At 37.6% G+C, this 18,961-nt stretch overlaps 1 protein-coding gene across 1 annotated transcript; it reads left to right on the top strand.

The window, feature by feature from the left end:
* The first annotated feature begins 891 nt into the window (after positions 1 to 891).
* Positions 892 to 18,368, top strand: CALB1 (calbindin 1). Its single transcript, XM_027892495.1, has 11 exons — positions 892 to 1,082; positions 1,352 to 1,428; positions 5,955 to 6,029; positions 10,840 to 10,923; positions 11,003 to 11,059; positions 13,995 to 14,072; positions 16,389 to 16,444; positions 16,540 to 16,579; positions 16,667 to 16,720; positions 16,853 to 16,924; positions 17,332 to 18,368. The coding sequence occupies exons 1-11, from the start codon at positions 1,001 to 1,003 to the stop codon at positions 17,443 to 17,445; spliced, it is 789 nt and encodes a 262-aa protein (XP_027748296.1). The 5' UTR covers positions 892 to 1,000; the 3' UTR covers positions 17,446 to 18,368.
* The last annotated feature ends 593 nt before the right edge of the window (positions 18,369 to 18,961 follow it).

Genomic DNA, 18,961 nt, shown 5'->3' with positions numbered 1-18,961 from the left:
GGAAACTGGTCATTTTGACCACCACACACTGTAACTCAGTGTAGCATCTGAGGGATAGTGCTGGAAGGAGAAAGTCAGGTTCAGTGCTTCAGAGCACCCAGTGACTGTAAAGGCTAAAATGAGTCCCCCAAAAGGGACTTAATCATCATTGCTAGTACAGCAACAGGTTACCCCACTGCAGAAGGAAGACTTTTGTAAGCTACTATGTCCCTTCCCACCAACCCACTCGTATAGAAGGGCAAGTCTGCAAAGCTGATCTACCAACAACTCAGAGCAGACTGGTATTGTCCCTCACACCTACACACTGTACATATACTGCCTCAATATCTCAGTATGCCATTATATCTCAGAGGGAGTATCAGGTTAAAGGGTTTCAGCTCTTCAAAGACCAAGTCTGTAAAGCTGTCTGCAGGTCTGGGTTGGGGATGGAGTAGTGAAAATCGGGCTCCTTGAACGCCACATGGTGTCCCAAGTGGCTTTTTCTTTGTATTGCGACATCCTGAGGTGCTACGAGCCACACTCTGACATTCAAGGACCCTCTTCCAGATGGAAACCTCATGGCTAAACTGGGAGTCTGTCCTCACGTCTCATGGTCACGCTCTCTACATCAAGGGATTCGCATCAATTCCCTCTGCCCGGGGCTCCCCGCTGGGCACACGCACACCCCTCCCTGCCTCCCTCCCTGCCCAGTCGAGGGTGTCGTTTCCCGAGGGCTCAGCTCCGGGCCGGCCCCAGCCGCGATGCCGCCGTCGGGAGACTCGGGGCCCCCCCGCGCAGGGCGGGGAGGGCGCACCGGGGCTCGCCGAGAGGAAGGGAGGGCAGCGCCGGGGGGAGTGGCCCGGCCGGGGCGGCCTCATAAATAGCCCTCGGCGGGGCGGCGGCGGGAGGAGCCGTCGGATCTATCGGAGCCGTCGGAGCCGCCGCCGCGCCGGCCGCGGTCAGAGTCAAGTCAGGACCGCGGACAGCGCCCCCCACCCCGCGCCGCCGCCCCGCGCCCACCATGACGGCGGAGACCCACCTGCAGGGCGTGGAGATCTCGGCCGCCCAGTTCTTCGAGATCTGGCACCACTACGACTCCGACGGTGACTCCTTTTCCCCCCGGGGCGGCGGGGGCGCGGGGGGCGAGGGGGGCAGGCCCGCGGGAGGCTGGGGGGACCCCTCCGCTCCCCGCCCGGCGGCCGCCGCCGCAGCCTCGGGGCGCAGCCCCGCAGCCGTGAAGGGGTCCGGGCGAGGGGCGCGGGCGCCGCTCCGCCGGGAGCGAGAGACGGGCTGGAGACGTCCCTGTGCCGGCGCTGGAGAGAGGAGAGTTTGGAGGGAGCGGTGACGGCAAGCGTAACTCTTTGTGTTGTAGGCAATGGGTTCATGGATGGGAAGGAGCTACAAAACTTCATCCAGGAGCTGCAGCAGGCACGGAAGAAGGCAGGCTTGGTAGGTTAACGTTTGGCCCCACTTTTCTGTCTTCTCGGGAAAGAAGAGTTTTCTTGAGCAAACTCCAGTGCCCTGGTTCCTGTTGTTCTCTCTTGCCATGACACGGGTCATCCATCTGCCTCACCAGGCAAAGGGAAGTAGCTCGGTTAGAAATGAGCAGGTTGCAAGTGAAATAAATCGTCTGCTTTGGAAAGTTGAGACCAGGGTCTCAACTCACCCCCGTGGAGAGGGGGTCCCGCTCATGCCTTGCCAGGCTACAAGCTGATAACTTCTGACAGTGCTAAAACAGAAAAGTCAAGAAATACATGGATGTTGTCTTTTTGTCTTGGATGGGACCTTATCCCATTGCAATTAGTCTTATCTGATCTAGATATGTTCTCTTACTAAAATGGGAAAGGAAAAAAAAAGAAGAAAGAAAAGGTAAAGGGGTGGGGGAAGAAAAAAGAAAAAGAAAAAAACAACACTTCAAGGTAGTTGGACTCTGTTTTATTTCCATACCTAACGGGCAGCACGGGATGAAATGCATTCCTGCCCCTTGGTGGTCACTAAATAGATCTGCAGATGACTCCTAACCACTTCTTGCTCTTCACTAGGAGTACCAAATCCTGGCTGTGTAAATTGTTCAGAGAGACAGCGAAGTTTTTGACAGTGCTGTCAAAACTCTTCTGTGTATGAGCTATCGAAACATGAATTATTCATTTCCTCCAAACTATACCCATATGAGAAAAACAACAACAACAACAAAAGAAAGAAAGAGACAAAGAAATTAAAGATTCCATGTAAAGATTTGAATTAAAAGAGAAGTGAACATTTTTAACAAATAAATTGCCCTGAAAATAATCAGTTTCTTAATCAAGCCACCAAAATGCAATATATAACCTAAGGGAACTGGTTTAAATGAATCTATGCTGAAGGACTCTTGAAGAAACAGAGAATAAAATTATAATTACCTGGATGACATGTATACATGGAGGAAATAGATTATTACTTCATAATAAGAATGCCTCCAAATTGAGCAGTAGCGTTTCAATAATTAACTTTGTTTTGAAAGTTGCTGTATATTTTAGCAGTAAATGCAAAAAGAAAAAATTAATCTTCATTGATTTTGTGGAAAATTGAATCTTATTAATTGTATGAGTGTAAACTTTACACATATGAAAATCTGTCTCCCAGCAGTGCCTCTAATGTTACTGCAGTCTAGGTACCAGTTAATTCTTCTTAGAGCTATTGGTGTAGGCTCTCGTTTTCATGAATGCAAGTAAGTTTAAACTAAAATTAAAAATAAAATAAACCAAATCTAAAGTAAAAACAAACAAACAAACCAAAACAGCTAATTGGGACAGGAATGTGGGGGTTTTTTAGAGGGAAGAAGTATATTTTTTTCACACAGAAGATTAAACTCAACTTCAGTACGTTTCAAGTACTGAAGCAGAGCAAATCTCTCTTCTATACTAAAGTGCAGGAAACTTAAGTATACTCAGTAGAAAGAAGATGTTAAAGCATCTGTATGTTTAGTATGAATGGCATTGTTAGTAGAAATGCTAATATATTATTCAGTAGTTAAAAAAATAATTAGAACCTCAGGGACACAATATTTACCATTTTAAGATCAGATGCTTTTCTCTCTCAAATTATGCATGCTTCTCTTAAAAACAGAGTCTATTCAAAGCAACACAGAAAGCCTCACAGGATTATTCTTATCTGCTACAAATGTTATAATTTATGTTAAAATAACCCCTGCCTGTATCTCATGCTCTATTTTAAAAATGCTCTAGTGTCTAAGTTTTCCTTTCCCATTTCTTTAATTCAAACCTAACTTTGGAATGTTCCGCAAAGAGCAATCTATAGTAGCAACATCAAATTCAGCACTTGGTCTGTGGGCTCTGGAGTACAGCTATATGTCATTTATGTTTCAAATCTAACATGATTTTTGGATTTAAAGGCTCATTTGCCAAACAAGCAACTCATTAGTTCATTTCTTGTCTCATAGGATACTAATGCAGTAGCGTTGAATTTTTTTGCTAGAAGGGACACATTGAAAAAGTAGTGTAGGTTATATGTAATTTCCTTGTCTGTCCTTCTTTTAACACCCCAAAGCTTCTTTGTCATCATTAGGTTCTGCATTTCAGGTCATTCTCCTCGCTATTTTTGAAATATTCAATTATGAATTCTTCATAGCTGAATTTTGCATCAGTCATGCCATTTGCATTAAAGAATCACATTGATTCTGTCATCAAATAGGATGGTTTAATATTTCCCAATATTCTTCCCAACCACGGAACTGTTCTAATTATTGTTCTAATGCTAATCCTTGTATTAATCCACTTGGTAAGCCTGTACTTTCACAGCTGTTTTTTTCTCAGACAGAGCGTGCAGCTTGATTCAGGCTAGTCCCAGTGGGGGGAATGTGTACTCAGAAGTTTTAGGGCTTGGGCTTAACGTTAGGCCTATTTGCTTCATGCATTATGGTAGACAGTGAATTGATCTGATATAATTTCAGTCACGTTAAAAGAACTACCTCTTTTTTAAAGATAAAAGCTATATAAGTATATAAGCTTTCATTTATTGTGCCCCACATTTATGCAATACATTCCCTATTTGCCAATAGACACTTTGGGATAGAAGGGATTAATACAGAAGCTGATAAAGTGTCAATAGGTGGGCATTGGCTGAACTATTCCACATTTGCTTCTCACTTTTCCTGCATATATAGATAATGACAATATTTCTCCACAGAAATACGATTTATGCATACAGTCATGTAAGTGTTTCTGTAGTGCCATCTATCCTTACATTTTCAAGTTATATAAAAAACCACTATTTTTTTTCTACAGTTCCACTTTTTGGACAAATTTCTGTTCTGAGGTGTTTGACTGAGGTGTGAAGGGCTAGTTTCTTAATTTCAGAAACTGAATACTGCATCTGTATCAAGTTTGGAAGTAAACTTGGTTAAATTTAGGCAAGTTTTTTTGACCAAAAATATTTATTTGAATAATATAACTTCAAAATCTCATCAAACAGCTGAAGAGCAGGTGAAGTGAACAGCAAAAAAAAACCCCACAATCATTTCTGAATAACGAACTAAAGGACAAGCATCGTGTTTTGTTTAACCTGTAATTGACTGTGCCTCTTTCCATGGCTGGACACTGCCTGGCACTGCAGAGCTGCTATTGGAAAGATTAGTAAAATATTTAACCAAGACTAATTAAAATCCAAGTGTCTAAATTCTCTACTCTATGTGCTAAGCAAACTTGTCCCCACTTTGGGATCATTAGATGAAAGGTGACTTTGAAGTGCATTGTATTAATAACCACATCTCTAATTAAAGCCATGGCAAATTACTAACCTGCCATGGATGACTTTGACCGAAATAGGATACTAGGCCGTGACTGTATCAGCTACAAGGAACTGACATTTTAGTTAGCTCTGGTAGTGAAATTTGGGACAAACTACTATGGACTTTGTACAGCTGAGACTGCCCATGTCTCCAGTGAGAGAATCACTTAGGTCCTATATAATCAGATCTATTACAGCAACTAAACCTTTAATTTCCAAAGTTTGCTGTATCTTTATCTATAGCCATAGATTTGTGCATTCTATTAATATAACTGTAACCTTGATTCATGCTGCATGGTTTCAACAGCTCACACCTATAAAAAATACAATGAAAATTAGAAGTTTGATCAGTATTGAAGGTTGATGGCAGCCCATGTCAAAGAAAGACAAGTCAAGTTGAAGTGTGAAATCAAATATTTAGATATTCATCCCAAGGCTGGCATATTTTCCTAGCCTAGAATGAGGATAGCCTTAAGAAAGCAGATGTATAGCAGGCACCAAAATTTATATGAAGAACAATGATGGCTTTATTCCGTCAGATTTAAGATTTTGCTCAAAGTTTTCTTCCTCCTAAATCTGCCTCTCTACAGTTCAGCAGTGACATTTTGACTCTGTTTCCATGATAACCAAACACAAAACAGTGAAAAATATGATACTGTGATGAGTTCTTTTAGGACTAAAATAGCATCTATTGTTCAGGAAAAATCTACTCAAAGATGGGGAAAGGCTATTTTGGTGTTGAGATGCCTTATACTGAATTTTTCCTTATTTTGAAAGATTTCATACTGCCTTCAAGTTACTAATTTAAAAATGAAAACTTAGAAAATGGACTAATAATTGCCTATGAACTACATTGTCATGCTCTTAAACAAAGGAGATGTGATACACATCTTCCAACACACTTGTCTTTATAATTTTTTCTTTCTGTAAACTAAAATAGAGTTCTAAGTATTTAAATGCCAATCATTCACACTGACTTTAATGTAATTCCTTAGGAAGTAAAACTTATCACAGTGACATTATTCATGATAAAAAAATACTCATTTTAATTTAAACTTGAGGAGTCTAGCCGTGATAAGTGTATTTCATTAAATGTAGAATATTGTTTTGCAACTAATGGAATATTCAAGTAAGTTTACATATGTTTCTCTGTATCTTGAAGTAATTATTCTATCATTGAAACTTTGTAGGATTTAACACCTGAAATGAAAGCTTTTGTGGACCAGTACGGGAAGGCTACTGATGGAAAAATAGGAATAGTTGAGGTAAGATTGTTACTTTGTAATGAAAGACTAACATGTTTACTTCAAGAAAATACATTTAGCACAAAACAATGTGAGCATATTATCCTTTGGATTTTTAGTTACACAGAATATGTCTTCCTCTCTCTTAAGATCTTTAGCATTTTTTTCACTATTGAATTTTTTTCATTTACAAAAAGTAGGGAATTCCTTACCACTCTGCAGACATTGCAACACACTTCATTTAACATTTTTCTCTTTATTCAGTACAAATAAGCATCAGCAGCAATTTAGTTTTCCTGAAAAGCCGATAAGAGCTCCATTTTAGAAATTTAAATTGTGAAAGGTAATGTCATTTATTACTATGTGTGATTTTGAACTGCTGGTCTGTCACCACTCTTATAGTGAGGATAATACACAAGTGAACACAATTGGGCAATCACGGTATGTAGTCTACTATAAAAAACTAATATTTATGGTACAATATCACGTTACTCAAGTTAAATGTAAACAAAATTTTAATAGTAGTTGTGATCTAGGGAAAGATTAGGATTTCTTATTAATTCCTTTCTTGAACTTTAACAGAACTTCAGGCAGAAAATTGTCATATACTCTCACTTTCTGAAGAGGTTAAAGATAACCAGCTTCTTTACCTTGTGTAGCTGCTCAACAATTGTATCATTTAGGCAACTTGCTAGGAAAGGGTTTTCTCCCACTTTCACTCTTCAGTGCTGCAAGTCAAAAAGGAGAGTTCGTGGGGTTACAGTTTGAGAAGTCACTTTTTTGAGCCTAAATTGACGACTCGTTTATGTCACTTTGAGTGCAGTGAGACTGCAGTTTTATTATTAAATGATATTATATTTTTTCCCGATAATAAGAAATCTGACCTAGAGAGCTAATTAGGGAATAGCTGGAAACAAGCCAGGCCTGAAAAATTCTACAGTGACCAACTTTGGGTCAGTAGCTAATTTTAAAATAGAGGACTGAATAGAATCTGTAAAAGTCAATAGGAAGTATCACTGCTGATATAATACATAAAGATATGTTTTCTGTTATTTGTCTCAATTTTATATACTTGTTTAAATGCATGTGTAATTATGACTAATCTACCATAGAAATATGAACAGTTCGTTTCACTTGCAGCTGTAATTGATTTTTAAAAATGCATCTTTTGACCATACTTAGTATTGATCAAATAGCTCTGCATCTAGAAACAACTCGTGTTTATTTGATCTAACAAAATGTTTGGGTTGGGACTAACAAACACATATTTATTTGGTATCGAAAAATCCTACTTAGTTTAGTCTTTTTGAATATGTGTAATAGCAAGCACTGGATGCAAGAAGAATGTGTGAACAGTGCCTGGAAAAGACTGTGCTTCTTCACTTAGGAAAGAAAACTGGAACTTTTACCTTTCAAATTATTTTTCTAATTCTGATATTGAGTTAATGGGTAAAGATGAGCAAATCCAGTAGGGTCTGATATGGCTCACCACCCCCAGAGAAGCGTCAAGCATGCTCAGCATCCACGGAAGCTGCTGAATAGTGATAGTATTGAGTCCGGTGACTGAAGGGACTTTCTCCCTTAATATAGCAGTTTCCAAACCCAATAGCTATATTTTATTTCACTTACATCAGCATGAAGCTTGATTTGGAAAGCACTGATGGAACTCATAAAAAGTGTTGTACGTGCAGAGCAGTATGAAATTAAATTTGGTATTTGGACTTGATTCTCCTTCCTTATTAAAAAAAAAAACCAACAACAACAAACTCCAGTTATTCCAGATTGCTCCCATTCACATAGTATATCAAATAATTTTTCTAAAAAAGTGCGTGAAGGCTGTTTAAAAAAAAATTATGTACAGCATTCACACTCCCAACCATCATTATGAATACCCCAGTATGTGACAAAAAATGCACGAGCGAATAATGAGTTTTCAGGGAAGGTCTGTTGACTGAGATAAAGAGGAGGCCTGGGTGGCTTCACAAAAGAAAGAGTGGATTTTCAGATCAGATTAAGTGTCAATTCTGTCTTTGCAAGCACAGTGCAGTTAGTTAACTGGCTTTAATCAAGTGCTCTCCAGCTAAAGGCAAAGTCTGACCTGTTCACTTTCTTGTCATTGTGTAAGAGACCTTTAATTCACCTTTTGTACTCATTCAGACCAACGCTTTCACTAAAATGTACTTGTGAAACCAAAGGTTTCAAAACTCGGAACTGCAGCAATTCTACGTTCAAATTATTTGAAGATTACTGCTGCCATAAAAATATCTACTCATTAGCCTAAAATATTCTTTGTCCTCCCATGCTCTATTATAGGATTTTAAAAAAGCAAATTCACTGTATTAGGTGAAAGGAATTTTAAATAGCATTAAATCTCAATGGAATTTACTTAGAGAATGATTCCTAGAAAAGACTTCTGATTTAGGCACTGATAGTATTTTTTCAGCTAGGTAACCTATAAAGACACATCTAAGCCTGCAGTTGAGCAGAGAGGAGTCAGACCAGTGTCAGGCTTTGTGGTTGTCCTCTATTATTTGTGATACACAAATAACCAACATTCTCCATAAAAGTAGCAAGTTTCACTTATCTATTATTGCTGCCGTACAGGGACTCACAGTGGTCTGCATTCTTACTCAGACATTCTCATGAAGTCCCCCTATGCTTATCCTCACAAAGAAGTTATGACTTGAAATAGTACCAGGTTTCCATCTTTCTTCTCACTAGAGGTACAAAACTGGAAAGCTGAGCCAGTTTCCGCATGACCTTTTCATCCCTTAATACTGCAGAGTTTGCCATGAAAAACAATTTAATGCTTTCCCCTGAGACATAGAAAGAGTGAGAGTTATAGCTTAAAATAAGGTCATATATTCTGTACCTCAAATACATTTTGGTACTGCTAATAAGCTGTTAATGATTCTTTGGACAGTTACTATTTTACATTCACCCTTGCACCTTGTACTATTTTACAGCGCCCTTGCAAAATTCACAGGACTTACCTATGTCACTGAACGACATCTTATTTATAACTTCCCCACATGCAAACCATTTCCCACTGTCATAACCAGTCCCTTCCCCCAAACTCTGCTTTTTGTTCTAAGCAGTTCTTCCATTCCATTTGCTGTTAAATAGGAATTCACTCTAAAAATCAAAGCTTGTCTGTCATGGGAGAAATAAAAACATTTTTCCATAAATCAAGACACATTTAGCTACTGCGTCTGTATGAATATAAGCTTACCCACATGTGTATATGCTATTTATAATGGAGTCGATTTTGAAAGCTGCTGACAAAAATGCATTGTTCAAGTTCCTTTTGGTTTGGTGTTCAGCCATTTAGCAAAAGTACTCAGAAGGCACTGATGGGTCTGACAACCTGTCATCAGCTGCGCCATTTCTGTAAGGAGAGTGCTCTGATGTGTCTTTTCAGTTGTACCAACAATTAAAGAATATAACTGATTCCTTGCATAGATAATTGTAGAGAAACAAGAGATATGTCTCCATAGTCTTATTGTGCCTGTGGGGTGAGAGCTGAACTCACTTATGGCTCAGCTGGATCCCCCAAAAAAATAAAAAAGCCTCAGCAATTAGGCAATAGCACTGAAATAGACAGAACAAGGGATTTGAGGATGTGAAATGAAGGCAGAAAAACAAAAATTTGAATCAAAATTTTAAGATGGGACTCCAGGAAGTCTGCAGATGTCATTTTTCATTAAAGAATTCAGCTAAGAAATCCGTCTTTCTCCATTTTCTCTTCCTAGTAAGCACAGCTGGTCTATTCTTCAAGTAAAAAGTTTTCTTTAATCAAAACACATTTCATACATTTTGAGGACAGGAAAAAAAAATTGGGCTTTTGTTAAAAACAAATCGTGATTTTACGTTAAATTATACAGCAATGCTCTCCATCTTCTACATTTTTCATTTGCCAAAATTGAGTTATAGTAAATGAACATTTGCAATAATCAGTACAATAATATGTCTGATTTTAAAAAAGCCTTTTGTAGAGGAGAGGCATTGGAAGAACCACCCTTGGTTTTGCAGGGCTAAAAATCCTTTTGATTTCTTTGTGGCATTTATAGCTCTTTTTGAACACATCTCTAAGTCTGACATTTGAGCACTCGTTACAAACCCTTACCCTCCCTGTTTTCTTTTCTTTCTCCTGGCTTTTCCTTATATTTAACCATTTGCCTTACAAGTGTTCTTTATGTGTCAGCATTCCTCTCTCTTCCTCTTCCTGTCCCAGTCTGCCGAAAGGCAAGCTGATGGGGAAGATGACCAGTCTGGCTGAACAGGGAGATTTTGAAGGAAATTAGGGTAAAAAAAGAGAGCCTACTGATTATGGAAAAAAGGGCTGGCTACTCAGGCAGAGTTTAGGAGCATAGTTAGGTCTCGTCAAAAGAAAATCAGAGAGACAAAGGAAAAACTTGAACTTGATCTTCCTTGCTATTGTGAGTAGTCCATTTTCCTCCCTTTCTTCATTCATGGTCCTTCACTCGCATCCTCGATGCATTCTTCATGCCAATTCAATGGTTTTCAGTATGAATCCTAGCTCTGCATGGGTGAATTTTTTCCCCTTTCCCCAGCTACCCTTTTGGTAAAGTGCTGCCTCACTCCCTCCTCTCAGACTCAGTTAAGTTTGACCTTGATGAATACGGCAAAGCTGCAAGCCAGAAGCCTTTCAGAGCCTTCTTTCAAACATTTCAGCTAGCAGGATGAAGCTTCCTATGGGACCACTGTAGGGCAGTACGAGCACAAACAATTTCATATGCTTTTAAAAAGTTTCTTGCTCAGCTGGCCTAATCAAGAATCAAAATTTAATCTTGCATAAACTGTGTTACAGCTTGCTCAGATATTGCCAACGGAAGAGAATTTCCTGTTGTTCTTCAGATGCCAGCAGCTAAAGTCAAGTGAAGACTTCATGCAGGTACAGTATGAAAAGCTGCCTATTGTAAAGACTTGCTTGCCATAAATATATCATTAAAGCATTCATATTCTGATTGCAGACATGGAGGAAATACGACAGTGACCACAGTGGCTTCATTGATTCTGAGGAACTTAAGGTAAAACAATATCTATGAGTATGCATGACATGAGAACAGGTGTTGGATTACAGCCTTGCTGCTATCTCTTTCTTCAGATACCCACCCGTGCATGTTTTTTGCATTTCAAACACAACAAAAAAGGAATATAATTAGCTGATGTTTTTATTGCCACTAAATTATTTAAAGTGAAACCCTAATCTGATTAATGTGTTTTAAAACATGTTTTAATTCAGATCAAGTTTGTCTCAAGTGACTCAGGGTAGCAGTTATCTTGGAAGTAAGAAAGATTAGGAAAGCAAGATGGGCCTCTGGAAGCTTAGTTGGTTAATTTTTTTCCTTTTCCTAAGGGCATTTCTACCATTAATCACAATGCTGCTGGACAGATTATGCTTTCTCAACTACCATGTAACCCTACAGTTTCCTCTGTAATACTGTTAGACTAATGGAATTGTACGACCCTTGCTTGGTTAGTCTAGTAGGATTTTGGTATCAGCTTTAATATGCACAAATAAGAGCAGAATCGAGATGATTCCATTAGCCATCTCAGACTTGCAGAAGCATTAAAACTAGCGTGATTTTACTTCCCTAGTCATACAACCACCATCAATTTGTAGATGCTGTGTCTTCTCTGTCACAGAGTTACAGACTGGTTGTTAGGGACCTCTGGAGGTCACCTGGTCCAACCCCCTACTCAAACAGAGCCACTTAAAGCCAGTTGCCCAGGACCTTGTGCAGACAGCTTTTGAATGTCTCCAAGGAGGAAGACTCTACAGCCTCTCTGGGCAACCTGTGCCATTGCTCAGTCACCCTCACAGTGAAAACATGTTTCCTGATGCTCCTCTTGTGTTTCACTTTGTGACCATTGCCTCTGGTCCTGTCACTAGCCTGGCTCCATACTCTTTGCACCCTCTCTTGAAGGATTTATATACTTTCATGATGTCACCCTGAAAATCCTCCAGGCTGAAGAATCCCAATTCTCTCAGCCTTTCCTCATAGGAGAGATGGTCATATTCAATAGCATCTGAGTAGAAAGGTGCCATTTTCCACAGTTAATTGCACTTCATTCATAACTGTAGCTTTACATTCAAAGGAATCAAAGCAATTCATAGCAAGAGAAAGGCCTCGCAGTGCTTATCCATCTAATTTGGACTATTTTGCTCATATGTCATATAAAGAAGAGTTATGTAAGTTTTATTAACTAAAGCACCAGGAGATCAAACTGTTCAAAATCATTACAGATCTTCTGTTCAGAAAAGGAATCCACATCAGAAAATTCACTTCTTTTTTTTTTTTTTTTTTTCATTTTTCCTTCCTATTTTGAGTTTGGTATCTGTGTGACATTTGCTGAGGACTTAACCTTAAGGTAACCCTCAGGCAGATGAGCCCATTCTCCTGCTGACTGGTTGCAGGAGGTTGGTGTGTCTAAAGTTGGTAGGATCAGGAGGAGGTAGCCCTTGAGAACACTCCAGCTGTTAGATAATGCCTTAAGGACTGCTGCTGACTGCTATAACTTAAAATAGACTTAAAAAGGCAGGGCTGATTGAGGACCAGCTGAAGAATGAAGACATTTTAACTGAATTCCTATTGGTCCCATCTCTTATATTGTGAGATTTTTGTCTGCCTCAGAGAAACAAGTCATTTTAACATGTTGAAAATGAGACATAAATACGCAGTTTTATTTTTAGATAAGCACAAGCATTTTAAGTATTTGCTATGTGAGGAGTACACCCACTGACAACTTTGTAAGTGAAATTCAAGCTGGAAATCAGGAAAACTTTCTAACAATAGTAATGGCAGTAGAATATGTTGTCTAAGGGGGAGGCAAACTCATCATCACTGTGCTTCGGAAAGGTTTGGCAATAGCTCAGATCAGACAGTAATTCAGGAAGTTTAGATAGACATAATTCTTTCTGGAGACATGGAGACGGACTAGATAGACTTTCAATGTCCTTTCCAGTTCTATTTTCCATCAGAGGACACAAGATTAAACACATCTCTGCAACATCTACTTACTGAATTTCAGTCATGTTCTCCCTATACAAACTACCAGGAAAGGCCTCCAGCATGAAGGGGGCCAAACTTAAACTACAGCGGGTATTAGTTGTATAACTATGGACATAGTTGCATTCAAGTTCAGGACAACAAGTATGTTTTCTTATATGTTTTCCCATTTTCTGTTGTGAAATGTGGCCCAAAATTCCACAAAGATAATGACACTCCAGCTGATGACAGGAATTAGGTGCTTTATTGAGCATTGACAGCCATACAGACCTATCAGGTCTTGTAATGCCCTTGCTAAACAATTTAGTATCTTTCTTTTTTTTAATGTCACAGATTTGGTGCAGAAATTTAAACACTGGAGAGGTGAAAACTATGTTATTTTTTAAAGTAAAAATGGTTAGTGTTTCAAGTCATGTGGCATCAAATTCTCATTCTAAAATGCAATGAAATTGGCTGCACACATTTAAAGTACAAGGTAGGAAGGAACAGTGTTCAATTCTAGCAATGGTTGCTGCCACAGGTAAGGACAAAACTTGATTAATCATTGATCCTTTCTGTAAAATTGTTCCTATGTTTCAAGAAGGAAATAGACATGCAAGTTTTCAAGGAGACTCAAGGTTAATTAGTTTAGTTTACTGATACAGCTGATTAGGAAGCAGTATTCTTGAAAGCCAAACATTTTCCAAATTCACAATACAACAAATGGCATGCAATGTATAAAGTTTTAGGAGTCACTTTTTCCAAATACAATGCAGTGTACTTGAACTTATCAAAATAAACTCTTATATTCTTAGCTGTTAGTAAATAATTTTTTTCATACTTATTTGGAACTTCAGCAGTAAATACTAAAGTGGAAGTAAAATAGTATTTCTCATTACTTTAACCCAAAGTTAGCAAGTCAAATATTTTATACTATAGATAAAAATTCACCTATTACTCTTCTATTTAACAGAGCTTCTTGAAAGATTTATTACAGAAAGCAAATAAGCAGATTGAAGACTCAAAGCTAACGGAATACACAGAAATAATGGTAAGATTATTTAAAGGAATAATGGGTAAATCCAAACTCCGTTTAGCCACCAGAAGGCTCCAAATGACTTGGTGACCAACCAGGTCCCAATCAGGCTAACTATGTGGCATCTAGCACTAGAAGTACTTCTGCAGCTGCAGTTTCCATGGACAGCTTTCAGTGCTGCATAAAAAACAAAAGCCTGGAAATTTCTAAGCTTCTTGGTATATATATGGCACATCATGCTATTTTCCTGTTTTCTTTCCTTGTGCCATTAGTTGTAAAACTGAAATCTTCACAGTTAGGAGGAAAACTGTTCCTACTGTCATAATTACATTATTTTGTTTAGATCAAATTAATTTGGAGTTCCTTTCTATATTTTGCCTTCTTACAGTGCTGTGATGTCTGTCTTGTCTTAAAAGCCATCACTGCACAGTGGCTTCTTACCAGACTTACGAACACCTCACACTTTCCTTCTTCCTCTGCTTCAAAAAGGAGAAACTGATGTTTTAGATAGACACTATAACAAAACTGTTGCTTCCCTGACCTTAAATCAGCCCATCTTTGGAACAATTCTTCCATCCCACTGCTAAAGCACTCCATGGTAAGGACCAGTACTGGCTTCTGTGTGGGCTTTTCAAAACAAAAAAGACAGAATTCTGGTCTTCAGGAAACATATAACACTACATTTATTATTGGCTTGTTTTCATCCTAAAATATTTTTAGCAATTTAAAACATGCTAGGTAAACACCCTAGCCCTCACATTGGCTTAAGAATGGCTGAACAAAACTTGTGTTTCTCCTGGAAGATGTCTACTGGTTCGTTGTACCAGCATAAACCATTTATTTAGGATTGTCACTGTTTATTCACTTGTGAAGATAAAAATGTATCCTTTTCATTCAGGGAGCTTTTTAACCTTCATCATAAAGTGTTTTCTAAGTTCTGGTCCCTGCAGAGAGACATAATCACAAAGAATTTAGTTATAAGAAGAAAAAAAATAATAAGCCCAGCTCTCCCATAGTCTCCTCAGAAAACAGAAGACTAATAGAAAAACGTTCAGTCCTGAGCAGCTGCTGGCAGACACAGCCAGCCACTAATAACCCATCAAAATACAAAATACAGTGACTTCACAGCTGCCACTGCTTACCTTGCCCAAATGCAAATCTGCTTTCATGGGAAACTCGTCCAAGGCAGATGCTTTTATACAAAAGGAAGAAAGTATTAAAAGGAACCAGGGTGTTATGTAGAAATAAATGTTTGTAGAATTGGTAACTTTTTCTGGTATCTTTTGCCATCTATTGCCAAGTGAAATTAGGTCTTTTCCCATTGTATTGCATTAATTCTCTCTTTAAAAGGATATGCACTTAGGTATATATGTCAATATACAGAATGTTGCTTTTCCTCTTATCTATAAATTACATCTAAAATTACTGCAGTTGCAAGTGATGGGATGGAGTGTTGGTGGTGGTGCTTTCAGTGTGTTGTAGTCTACTGCTTTTGTGATTCTTTTATACAGCAAATGCAATATGTTGTTTGAAAGTAGAAAAATGGAACTATACAGATATAAATACTGGAAGTCCCACGCAGAAGCAATATCTCCATCTACTTCTAATAGCTAATATAAGCTGTTTGTGCCTCTCAAGCATCAGGAGATCGTACTTTCAAGGCCTCAAAGCAAAATACAATAGAGTTATTAAAAATTATTACAGTGTTAAATTATTTGGTCAAATTACATTAATATATTTATTCCCGTAATTTAATTATGCACATTTGGAGAAATTTATTTTCCCATTTTCATACCATCAACAAAATCTCATTATCTGCAGCATCTGTTCACTCTTTTTTTTCTTTAATATGTCACAGTAACAGAACATTACCTTTACTTAAATATTTAGACCTAGCAGTCAACTAGATGAAAAGTCTATTATTTTCTGTCTAAGTAGAGTTGAATGCCTGGGATTCCATTGAACTTTATCTGATTTTTTTTTTATCTTTATGAATAGAGAGTAATAATTCTATTATCAAATCATGACATGCAGTCAAAAGTAAAGTGTTATCACATCAACACTCCATTTATAAACAATTACATGTGCATTTCTCATACAGGACATTCACCACTGTAGACAACTGCAGACTTACCTTACAGTAGGTTAATCTGAATTACTATAAATTACTTAGTCAGTACTTAAAATAAATGTATTACACAGCAATTGTGACAGATTAAAACCTGGGGCCATCATTTCAGGATAAAGTTAATTGAATTTAAGTTTTCTAAATAAGTGCTTTCTTCATTATGTTAATTTTCATAAGTAATGTAAAATTATATATTCTTTCAGCTCAGGATGTTTGATGCAAACAACGATGGAAAGCTGGAGCTTACTGAACTGGCCAGGTATGTCTTCTGTTTCATTTCACAACAAATATAATGTACCAAATGCTCCAACGGAAACAGTTAAATATTTTCACCTTTGTTTTTTCTCTCCAAAGACTACTCCCTGTACAGGAAAACTTTCTTATTAAATTTCAGGTATGAATATTCACATTCTTCGGTTAACCTGTCACCATCACACATAACTGGTGTCATTAATGGATTTGTTTTCCTTTTGGCATCTAGGGTGTCAAAATGTGTGCAAAAGAATTCAACAAAGCCTTTGAGATGTATGATCAAGTAAGTCTTCAAAATATCTTTTTATTAATAGTGTAGTTTAATGGCACTTATTTTCAGAACCTGTGGAAAACTAGCCATAACCTCAGAAATGAAAAATAATTTTTTTAAATTATCTTTAATGGTATTTTTCAGGATGGCAATGGCTATATAGATGAAAATGAACTTGATGCCCTGCTGAAGGATCTCTGTGAAAAGAACAAAAAGGTAATCCTAGAGGACTTTTTCCCCTTAGAGATTAGATTTAATTTGGATTTTAAGGACACTTTAATCCATCCTAATAAGATAAATATAGAGCTTCTAAGTCATAATTCCTGAAGTCAAAGTACAACTAAAAATTGTGGTGGAAATAATAGCAGTGTAAATCCTGAACTAGGGAAGTTGTGATTACACAATGACACAGTCAAAATCTTGCTTACTTTTGAGACACTAGCTATCAGCAAGCTAACATATTGCTAAAACACGGATAACATACAAATAAATGACATTTCCAGTGTGCTACATTTGGACAGGCTGAGAATACCCTTTTTTTCTTTTTTTTCTGCCATTGGAAGTAAACTTGTTCATGCTGATAACTAAACAGGATTATAAAGCATTATCTGTTCTTTAAATAGGAATTAGACATTACCAACCTTGCAACATACAAGAAAAGCATCATGGCCTTGTCGGATGGAGGAAAGCTTTACCGAGCAGAACTGGCTCTTATTCTCTGTGCTGAGGAAAACTAGAGCTCTTCTATCATGTCCACTTAACTAGTGATGTACTCTACACAATAACTGTGCACTGTAAGGGAGTAGGCTGTATTTTTAAACTGCATATAGAAAATTAGCCAGGATGTGTGGCACATTCCTTTCAGTTTGTTTCTATACTGTTTGTAATGTACAGTTTTTGTAACAATAAGATTGATAAAGAGAATGTCTATGTTTGGGCCAGTCTTTCAAAAAGAAACTAAAATATGCCAGGGTTGGTTTTGGTTGGGTTTTTTGCTTTCATAAACGTGGCTGGATAAAAATTAAACCTGCTGACATTGCTGTGGTCATCATATCCTTTGACACTTGCAAGATTTCTTGTTGAACTACATAACAAAAAGATCTACAGGTATCTTTCCCATTTCAACTAAATGTGAGGTTTTTAAATATAACATGAATTCAGATTAAATATGATCTAGGTCCGAAAGAGGAAAGAGACATTGGCATGTCTGATTTCCAAAACTTAACAAGGCACTAAGAAATATTTTTAGTTGTCAAGCCACCCACTTACAGGTCTGTGCTCTCTGCAGTTTTACAATTACTCTTCTCATTATGAATTCATAGCATATAGACAAAGCATTTATCTGGAATAGATCTCCATGCAGTAGTTGATAAAAACATAGTGTTTCCAATTTAGCTGTTTTACTGAATTTAAACGTAGGCACTTCATAAATAAATGCCTTTAATCCATCTTGGAATCCTGGGTAAATGACAGGTAGTATAGTTAATACACAGATTAACATATGGTAAGTGTACCTTTCATGACTATTGCTGTGTCAGAGAATATGACAATCCATTTTCTAAACTATTTTCACATTTTGCAGGTTATAATTATTCTAGTAAATTGCTGTTTTTACATCATATTCTGTGTAATCTATAATTAAATTTAATATCCTAAGATTGTTGGTGTCTAGTTTGTGTATCTCCTGAATTCTTATTTCTGTATGATGTAAAGGACAAACTATTTTAAAAAAATGTGCCTCCTCGGATCTTACACTGAATCACTAGTCTACAAGAGTAGTATTAAAATTTGACACTAAATGAAAAAAAAATCAAAGATTTTATAACAATATAGTAATTTAGTTTACATGATGGGCTCTGCTTTTTATTATGTTAGAGATGTATTTTCTAAATGGGAACTATACTATGAAACAGCCCTGTCTTCTTGCATTTTTTTTTTTTTTTTTTTTTTTTTTTTTTTTTTTTTTTTTTTTTTTTTTTTTTTTTTTTTTTTTTTTTTTTTGGCCTGGCTCCCTTTTTAGTTTACACCAATTTTATGCCAGACAACTTCATGAATGTCCAGGCCATTGCTCTCTACTAGAGAAGGAAGGAAAGTGGGCTGTCTTAAGGCCAAGAAACCTATGCTGCCTCCATGTACAACTGCTTTAGAAGTAACTCCAGGTTAGCAGATTAGCTATGTGCAACTTCTCAGGTGCATCTCTGCACCTTATTTAACAAATGGAAGCAAATGCATTTTATTTGAAATGTGTCTCAA

Source organism: Empidonax traillii, unplaced genomic scaffold (genome assembly GCF_003031625.1).
Source record: "Empidonax traillii isolate 1590-97213 ecotype Southwest subspecies unplaced genomic scaffold, ASM303162v1 scaffold355:size2308892, whole genome shotgun sequence".
Taxonomy (NCBI): Eukaryota; Metazoa; Chordata; class Aves; order Passeriformes; family Tyrannidae; genus Empidonax; species Empidonax traillii.
This window is presented reverse-complemented; position numbering and strand designations above follow the sequence as displayed.